The sequence below is a fragment of the Pristis pectinata genome, chromosome 9, assembly GCF_009764475.1.
Source record: "Pristis pectinata isolate sPriPec2 chromosome 9, sPriPec2.1.pri, whole genome shotgun sequence".
In the NCBI taxonomy this organism is placed as follows: Eukaryota; Metazoa; Chordata; class Chondrichthyes; order Rhinopristiformes; family Pristidae; genus Pristis; species Pristis pectinata.
Genome location: NC_067413.1, coordinates 2010899 through 2020431, shown reverse-complemented (window position 1 = coordinate 2020431; position 9533 = coordinate 2010899). Strand labels below are relative to the sequence as shown.

Sequence of the window (9533 nt, the reverse complement as noted above, 5' to 3'; positions counted from 1 at the left end):
CAGAGAAATGGGAAGAAGATAGAAGACAAGGTCTGGGATAGAAAGTTGGGACTAATTGACAATGGGATGATGCACTAGGGTGTAAATATACCACTGCACCAGTGGATCAGCATTACCTGACCAGTTGAGGTAAGTGTTTAATGACCAAGACATCAGCCCAGCACTGTTCACCATCTACTAAGCAGCAATGATCTCCTGTATGCTTCAGACTACAACTGGCACCTCAGCACTGGAGTAGTGCAAACTCCTCCAAATTCACTGCAGGATCAGTGACCCAATGTCCCCTTCTAGACCAACTTCTCCAGCACTAAGGCTCTGTTCAGCATTGGTTCCAATGGACAAGTAGACTCCCAAAATATACACTGCACTGACCTCCAAAGATTTCCAGGACAGGAAACACTTCAAGGTAACTTTCTTAATCTACATTATAAAGTATAGAATCCTTACCAGCTGATGGGAATCCCTAGCCAGAACATGGAAAAGGAACATCATAAACAAGCATTTATGAAAATGTTGCCAGGAATTGAGGGTCTGAGTTACAGGGAGGTTGGATGGACTGAGACATTATCCCTTGGAATGTAAAAGACTAAGCAGTGACCTTAAAGGTGTATAAAATCATGAGGGGCATAGATAGGGCAAATACAGTCTTTTTCATGGGGAAAGGAAGTCAAAAACTCAAGGTCATAGGTTTGTGAAAGGGGAAAGATTTAAAAGGGATTTGAGGAGCAACTCCATGCAGAGAGTCGTGGGTATATGGAATGAGAGGATGTGGTTGAGGCAGGTACAATAACATTTAAAAAACACTTATACAGGTATGTGGTTAGGAAAGGTTTAGAGGGATATGAGGCTAGCTTAGAAGGGCATCTTGATCAGCATGGACCAGTTGAGCTGAAGGGTCTGTTACTGTGCTGTATTACTCTATGGCTCTTAAAGGCAATGGTTCAAATCTCTGACAGGAATATGCAAAGTCTGGGGATCCCATGAATAAGTTAAGTAAGTCATCCTTGATCTATAATTTATAGTATTGTCTTTGCCCTGTACTGCTGCTACAAAACAACAAATTTCATGTCATGTAAGTCAGTGATACTGTCTAATCCTGATCTTGAGGAACTGCATATAAGGAGAATCATCAACGTTTGAACAAAATGAGGTGAAGGGGGTACTGGTTGACCCCTGCTCAAGCTATCTCAGTGGTGGATTTGCAGAGGGTTTGGAATTGTTTATATTCATTTGTGGTTTTGGTTCTCAGGGCTAAATGGCCTCCTGTCTTACCAGACACGCTGGGAATGGCTTCCTGATAGAGGATAAACCTCTCACCTGAGCATGCCCACCCTCCTCCAGTGATTGGCTGCCCACTGATCCTGCTCTTCTAAACTGAGGGTTTCTCCTTGTAAGGGATGGAATGTGTAGAGGACCAGTTCCTGCCCCGGGGTGCGCACTGCACAGCAATGCCTTCCCCTCTTTGAGATAAGATTTCTTTATTAGTCATGTGTACATCGAAACACAGTGAAATGCATCTTTTGCATAGTGTTCTGGGGGCAGCCTGCAAGTGTTGCCATGCTTCTGGTGCCAACATAGCATGCCCATGCGTCTTTGGAATGTGGGAGGAAACCAGAGCACCTGGAGGAAACCTACGCAGTCACAGGGAGAACGTACAAACTCCTTACAGACAGCAGCAGGAATTGAACCTGGGTCACATGGGGCTGTAAAGTGTTAGGCTAACTGCTACACTACTGTGCCTGATCTGTGTTCAGGCCTATCTTAAGAGCTAAAAAAAATAAACTGCTGGAGGAACTTGGTCAAGCAGCATCTGTGGAGGCAAAGTGATAGTCCACATTTCAGGTTCAGATCGTGCATCAGGACCCATCCCGATGCAAGATCTCAATGGATCATGCAATATGGGTTCTGGTGCAGGGTCTTGACTCGAAATGACGACTGTCCTTCTGCCTCCACAGTTGTTGCTTGACCCCCCTGGATTCCTCCAGCATTGGTTTTTTTTTGTGCCAGATTCCAGTATCTGCAGTCTCTTGTGTCTCATGTTTTAAGAGCTATTGACTTCCCAGGAGTACCTGGGAACGCAGGCAGCGTTTGGAGAGGGATTTGCAGTGGAGGGAAGACTGTAGGGACAGAAGGGTAGGAGTGGTGGAAGAGGCAGGTGCAAGAGCAAAGGGTTTGGGGTGAAATGTGTGGGAAAGGAAGGATGGTTGACTGGCTGCGTGACTCCAGCCCCATGCCCATGCCTGCATTCTGAAATGACCCAGTGACCTGCTCCTGCAACAGTTACACAAGGTGACTCAGCTTCAATCCATGCCCTGGCCGGTGACACCCATATCGAAGGATGGGCTGCTGTGTAAACGTGTGGCACAAGACCACGTCGGACCCACACTGTTGAATTTGCTGCCTTGTCCTTACTGGGACAGACAACTCTGAGCTTGCTCTATCCCTTTAACGCTTAGGGTGTGGTTCAGCAGCCTCTGCAGGTTAATTACCAAATAAGGTAAAGTGTCTGCAGTCTGCGAGCCGGCGGAATGCGCAGGGTTTAACCCTTGACGTGCTGACAGCTCTTGCTCAAGGTGTGTCCGCAGTATTGATGCTCCGTGTCCCTGCCACCACCGTCGAGGGGCTGAGCCTTGCTGGGTGCATGGTGATCTCCAAGCCACCTCGGACAGGAACCAAGATCAAAGCTCGGACATTCCTCTCCCATAGTGTCTATTGTCAAGGTTTGGGGGGGGGGGGGTTCCTGTCTCAGGACCAGTTCACCCACCACCCCTGAGCTCACCGAGGCTAAACGCTCTCCGATTAAAGCACGGTGTCCTTTCTAGATTTTCGAATCATTCCTTGCTATTGCCTGCCCCCACCCCTGGGACATCCCATAACCATTAAAGGGCGTGACAAACAATTTGCTGGAGGAACTCAGCGCATCGAGTAGCATCTATGGGAGGAAACTGTTGACGTTTCGGGTGCATCAGGACAGGACCAGACTTCAGCATCTGCAGTCTCTTGTCTCTCTATTGAAGGGTGTATCCCTGCAGCCCTCCCAGATCTCTGCGCTGTTCTAAGCTCTGATCATGCACTTTAATCACTCCCCGTGCCCCCAACTATCCCGGCCCCAGACTCTGCAATTCCCCCTCCCCCCGCGCCGCGCCCAAGTTTTTGGTTACCAGTCTCTGTATCAGAGGGGGTTGGGGAGCGGGGGGGAGGGGGAATTTCTCCAGGAGGTGGGTATCGCGAGGTGATGCAGCTATTGCCCTAAGCTCAGTGGGGAAGGATAGCCAGCTGCTCCGCAGGTAAAGTCCGAGCATTGACTGGTTACATCCAACAAGGATCAATGCACATTGAGAGACACTAAAAGTGGGTTAACCATTCGCCGAAGTGTGAATATTAACAAAATTGAATGAATGGACACCTCCACTACGATTAAGGCTCAGCCCCCATGAAACCTAACGGCGAGCAGTGGCTCTGCCCGGGTTCTCATTGGTTGGCCGTGACGTGACCGTAATGTGGGCCGGTCTCCGCATTCCATAAAGAGAGAGTAACTGTGGGATGGGGGTCTGTTGTGCGGCAATAGCTTTGTTCTCCTGACTGGGTTGGTTCTGATGAATTGTTGGGTTAGCGTGGTGGATTGTGGCGCTGTGCTTTGTGTTCTTGTCTCACCGTTAATGGTTTTTCCTTTTTCTTTCAGTCATTCCTTTCACGGTGTAAACCATGGCTGATGATGAGATTGCAGCGCTGGTGGTGGACAATGGATCCGGGATGTGCAAGGCTGGGTTTGCGGGGGATGATGCCCCCAGAGCCGTGTTTCCCTCCATAGTGGGGCGGCCTCGACACCAGGTGAGTCCTCCAGTGAAAAGCCTCAAGTCCTGTTGTATAAGGCGGTTTCGGGGAGATGTCCTGGTTCAGGGGTTGACCCCTTATCTTGAAATTTGATTTTAGGCTTTATGTAACGGTTTACTTGAAAGTGGGAGAGATTGGAGTCTAAACCAAAGAGTGCCTGAGCCTCATTCGGAGAGGGTGGTTCGGTACAATGTGTGGGCGTTGGATCTGAGGGTGCAGGGCTGGTGGGTGAATGTCCCAGGCCAATTCTGGCGCTATATTTCGGCGGCAGCCCTGCCCTGAATCATGGATTCCGTGGGTTCACCTTTTGTTGGGTGTCTAGGATTGATTTAGTGTGAAAATGTGTTGACACTTTTTATAATGGGATCAAAGAACTAACCTAGTGTAGAGTTTTTGTTTCGCTGGCTCTCATTTTGTCTGACTTTGAAGGCAAGGAATGGGTGGGTCTGGATATTCTAACCCATCATTGCCCTTGCTCAGTGGTGGCTTTGAAAGTAATGGAACAATTGCAGGGGAGGCTCTAAACCAACATAGGGACTGAATGGATCTTTTATGCAGCAACAGAATTCTGGGTGACTAACAAAAGGCTGTATTTGCATGCGAACAAATAACTAGGAAAGCCAACAATGTTGTTAATTTCCAGGGGTGTTAAGTACAAAACTGGGAAGGTTATGCTTCTACTATTACAAGGCATTGGTGAGACGGCAACTGAAGTATTGTGAGCAGTACTAGTCTTCTTATTTAAAGAAGCACGTGAATGCACTTAGAAACTGTTCAGAAAAGGTTTACTGGAGTGGAATGGGCCAGTTGCATTGAGAAAAGGTTGGATAAGCTAGGAATGTATTTGCTGGAGTTCAGTCAAGTAACAGGTTATTTAAAACTCAAGGTCCTGAGGTACCTTAACAGGGTGGATGTGGAGATATTTCCTCTGGGAGAACCTAGAATTGGGGATTGCACATTAAAGATGTGAGCATGAAGAATTTCAGGGCAGTGAATCATTAGGACTCTTTCTCAGGGGTGGTAGAAGCAGAGATTCTGAATATTTTTAAGGCAGAGGTAGATACGTGATAAGCAAGGGGATGAAATTTGCTTGCATAGATTGGAACACATTTGAGCTACCATTGGATCAGCTTTACTAGGCAGCCTGCTCCTGTCCCTGGTTTTTGTCTGCTAACATGATTTTAGCTGGTTCACTAAATATCCTTTTGGAAAGACCTTCCCATCTCACCTACTGTGACTTCTGTCCTGGGATGGAAAAGCAGAATCCTGCAGTTTCTGCACGTCTGAAATTGGAAAATGCTGGAAATTCTTGCAGCTTGGGCAGCATCTGTGGAGAGAAATGGTTAATGTTTTAGCTCGATTGGCTCTTTTCAGAAATGGAAATGAGATGTTAGGATGCAAATGAAGGGAGGCGAGGAGAGAACAAAGGAAGGTCTGTCCATTGGGTACAAAGCAGGAAAGGCAGTGGTAAAAGGGCAAGATACAATGGATGTCTTTTTATTGTGTAAATGTGAACAGTGAATCTATCTAAAATTGAACTCGACCAGAAGGCTGCACAGTAATAAGACATTAAATGGTGGCTGTGCCCGTGACACCCCACATCCTGTGAATGTTGCTTTTTGGAAAAAGCAATAGATTCTTTTGCCTGTGCAGTGAATGAAAATCTGTTTAGTCAAGTGAACAATGTAACATCTGTAATGCACAGCAGTGTCTAATCCTAGTTTGATCATTTTAATTTTTGAATTCCAACAAATGGGAGGCTGTTTGGAACTTCCTATCAGGGCTGACTTGCTGATCCTTTGTCTAGGAATTGACATCCTGTTTAATAAGTAACAATACATGGAGACAGGAAATTTATATAGCAGTTCATCATGTTAGTGATAGCAAGTTTATAGACTCCGATCTCCAACCCTCATTTGGGTATGATCTTATTCAATGTGACCCTAGGAGGAGGGGGGTTGGGTGGAGAGGGCCACACCCATGGAACTAATTCCGATACAAGGTTTCTTCCTTATCTTGCCCCGTCATAAACTAATTCAATCTGAGCATTTTGTTTCGCAAGTTGCGGAAACAACTTTGGACTGCACAGTGGCATAGCTAATATAATGGCTGCCTCACCATTCCAGTGACCCAGTCCTGATCTCCAGTGCTGTCTGCATGGAGTTTTCATGTTTTCCCTGTAAACCGTGTGGGTTCCCCTCTGGTGCTCAGGTTTCCTCCCACATCCCAAAGATTTGCAAGTTGATAGGTTAAATCGTCACTGTAAATTGCCCCTAGTATTAGGTGAATGGTAGAATGGAGGGAGTTGCTGGGAATCTGGGGAAAATAAAGAGATTTGTAGAAATAGATTCTTGAATGGTCAGTGTGAACCTAGCTGAAGAACCTGTTTGTGTTGCATGTCTATATAACTGGGGCTACCAGTTTGCACAGCAAGACCCCAGCGATCCATTAAAAAATTCTCCTTTTTATTAGAGATTTAAGAGTTCTGTTCAATCAGCATCTACTATCACCCAGCCAATAAATACTAGCTTTGCCGATGACACACATCAGTTTCCATTGTAGGCCATTCAGCCCATTGTTTGATGGCCAAATTCCATTCCAGCCCTAGAGGAGTACCCTGTCCTCCTCAGAGGCTCCACTTGAAGTTCCCTGAAAATAGTGACAGATAAGGGTGATGAAGAAGGTGTTTGGCACACTTGCCTTCATTGGTCAGGGCACTGAGTATAGGAGTTGGGATGTTATGTTACAGTTATACAGGGGAGTGGTGAGATAGGAGTCCAAGGTTATTGGACTACAGAGGAGTGAAAGATAACAAGCAGCTTGCACCAGATTGGGTGCACCAACAAAGATGTTGATGAGACCACACTTGGCGTATTGTGTGCAGATCTGGTTAGCTAACTATTGGAATGATATCATTAAACTGGAAAAGGGGTGCAGAAAAGATTCACAAGGATGTTACTTGGGCTGGAAACCTTTTGAGTTGTAAGAAAAGACTAATTTCCCTGGAGTGTAGGAGGCTGAGGGATGACTTTAAGTATATAAAATCATGAGGGGCATACACAAGGTGAATGGTAGTCCCCCCCCCCCCCCCCCCCCGCCCCAGGGTAGGGGAATCTAAAATCTGTAAACTCTTGTTTTGTGCCCAGAATTTGATGGGAGAGCAGTACAAGTCTAGTGGTTACTGTAAGTTGCCCTTTCCCCTTCCTGTGCAGTCTAGAACAAGATTTGTCCTCTATAGCACAACCTGCCTTGAGTTCTTTGCACTTATAAATATGGCAGTCAGTTATATACAGCAAAATCCCATGTCACAATGAGAAGCTAGTACTGTGGCCTGACTAGCACAAAGATTTCCCCCTTGCTATAAATTACCATGGTAGATAATGCCCCAGTTCAACAAGACCACCATGTACCAGTCATGGTGCAGTACTGTCTTCTGGTGTAGCCCAAGCCCTTCCGAAGGCAAACCAATCACACAACTTTCCCTCAGTGAGAACAGTCTCTGAAAGGCAAAACAACAAACAGATCTACACTCATTTCCCTGAAATACTTCAAGTGTCTCGATGTCTCTAATAAGCACTGCATTTCAAATAACACCAGTTGTAAAAGACATCTTGCTTCAAAGGTTAATGACATGAGGGCTTGGATTTGCTTTGACTAGCAAGAGAACTAGAGTTGACAGGAAAAACACTTGTCTGATGTTTTGTACAAAAGAGCTCCCATTTGAGGGCATGGGAACATTTATTACTCTGCCTCCTCTGCTATATTGAGTCTCCAGTTGCTCCAAAACTCTTGATTCAATATTGAATCATCCTTTGTCCAATTTCTCCATTCTAGGGTGTGATGGTGGGAATGGGTCAGAAAGACAGCTACGTTGGTGATGAAGCCCAGAGCAAGAGGGGCATCCTGACCCTGAAATATCCAATTGAGCACGGGATTGTGACCAACTGGGATGACATGGAGAAGATCTGGCACCACACCTTCTACAATGAGCTGAGAGTAGCCCCAGAGGAGCACCCTGTCCTCCTCACAGAGGCGCCCCTCAATCCCAAAGCCAACCGAGAGAAGATGACCCAGATCATGTTTGAGACCTTCAACACCCCAGCCATGTACGTTGCCATTCAAGCTGTGCTGTCTTTGTACGCCTCTGGCCGTACCACTGGTATTGTGCTAGATTCTGGAGACGGTGTGAGTCACACCGTGCCAATCTATGAAGGCTATGCCTTGCCACATGCCATCCTGCGTCTGGACCTGGCTGGCCGGGATCTCACCGACTACATGATGAAGATCCTGACTGAGCGTGGGTACTCCTTCACAACCACAGCCGAGAGGGAGATTGTCCGTGACATCAAGGAGAAGCTCGCCTATGTAGCCCTAGATTTTGAATCTGAGATGCAGACGGCCAGCTCCTCCTCATCCTTGGAGAAAAGCTACGAGCTCCCTGATGGCCAAGTCATTACCATTGGCAATGAGCGTTTCAGGTGCCCAGAAACCCTCTTCCAACCCTCCTTCATTGGGATGGAATCTACTGGGATCCATGAGACTTGTTTCAACAGCATCATGAAATGTGATGTGGACATCAGGAAGGATCTGTATGCCAACACAGTCCTGTCTGGTGGAACCACCATGTTCCCAGGGATTGCTGACAGGATGCAGAAGGAAATCACAGCCTTGGCTCCGAGCACCATGAAGATTAAGATCATTGCTCCACCAGAGAGGAAGTATTCAGTATGGATCGGAGGTTCCATCCTGGCTTCTCTCTCCACCTTCCAGCAGATGTGGATCAGTAAGCAGGAGTATGATGAGTCTGGTCCCTCCATTGTCCATCGCAAGTGCTTCTAATTCACCATGGAGAATGGAACTGATTTAACCTTGATTAGATTAAGATGGAAAGGTTGACTTTTCATTTTCATTTTTCCAAATGTTGCCTGCCCAGTTAACTTGAGTTTTGTTTTAGGCCTTTGTGGATATGATATAAGCTTTGGTGACTGATATGATACAAGTTTTGGTGACAGCTCTAGCTCTGGTTCAGGAATGGTTGAAAATCCAATTGCTCACAATGATCCTACAATATTTTATTGGGATACCTGGGAGAAATGGGATACCTGGCTATTAGATATTGGCTTTTTACAGGGAACAAATGTGAGCGAATTTAAAGAACAGAGGTCCCTCAAGTTTGCTGTCCTTCATCCTGGTGTCAAATTGGTAACTGGGGAAGTGACTTTGTTTTCATTTTGCATTTACAATTTTCCCACTGTGCTCAAGACAACACAGAATTACCCCTGGGAGGTTGGGTTTCTGGGGAATGAGTCATCTCCTGAAAGTATTCATCTCTGCTGGAAACAGTTAATTAATACAAAATATTTGTTATTGCAGAACATTGAATAAAAATGGATTTGAACAACAACATATCTAATTACTGTGGTCTCTAAGTTGTATCTAACCACTTTTTCCATAAATCTACAGTGCTGAATGAGCCCTTGTACTTCAGTCTCCTTCAAGCCATTAGTTGATTGCACAACTTCCTTTCTCAGTATTTCTGGTACACTGTAGGCCAAGTTGTGAATAGGCATCTCAGACTAAGCTTTCCCATCTCAGAATGGTAAAAATCACTTCATCAATCTCCCTGAAGAGTTTCTCTTGCGACAAAGGACAGTGGAAACAGATCCTTCAAATTGTGTTAAATAGGTGACTTCTTTCTT

General features: G+C 46.0%; 1 protein-coding gene and 1 long non-coding RNA gene across 3 annotated transcripts in view; one reads left to right on the top strand and one right to left on the bottom strand.

Moving 5' to 3' along the window:
- Positions 1-9533, bottom strand: part of LOC127574140 (uncharacterized) — a 99375-nt gene that overhangs the window by 75331 nt on the left and 14511 nt on the right. The window contains exon 2 of the long non-coding RNA XR_007956870.1: positions 5063-5161. This is a non-coding gene — a long non-coding RNA (uncharacterized LOC127574140). The remainder of the gene's footprint in view (positions 1-5062; positions 5162-9533) is intronic.
- On the top strand, positions 384-9240 carry LOC127574138 (actin, non-muscle 6.2). 2 transcript variants are annotated; one of them, XM_052022872.1, is made up of 3 exons: positions 384-406; positions 3683-3831; positions 7669-9240. In XM_052022872.1, the coding sequence occupies exons 2-3, from the start codon at positions 3706-3708 to the stop codon at positions 8671-8673; spliced, it is 1131 nt and encodes a 376-aa protein (XP_051878832.1). In that variant the 5' UTR covers positions 384-406; positions 3683-3705; the 3' UTR covers positions 8674-9240. The 2 variants fall into 2 exon arrangements, with proteins under 2 accessions (XP_051878832.1, XP_051878831.1); XM_052022871.1 differs by lacking the exon at positions 384-406 and adding an exon at positions 3492-3586.

Excerpts from the sequence above, each read along its gene's own strand:
- LOC127574138 (XM_052022872.1), top strand. The coding sequence starts at position 3,706 with ATGGCTGATGATGAGATTGCAGCGCTGGTGGTGGACAATGGATCCGGG. Across the intron at positions 3,832-7,668 it reads TGGGGCGGCCTCGACACCAG|GGTGTGATGGTGGGAATGGG; the intron begins GTGAGTCCTCCA and ends TCTCCATTCTAG.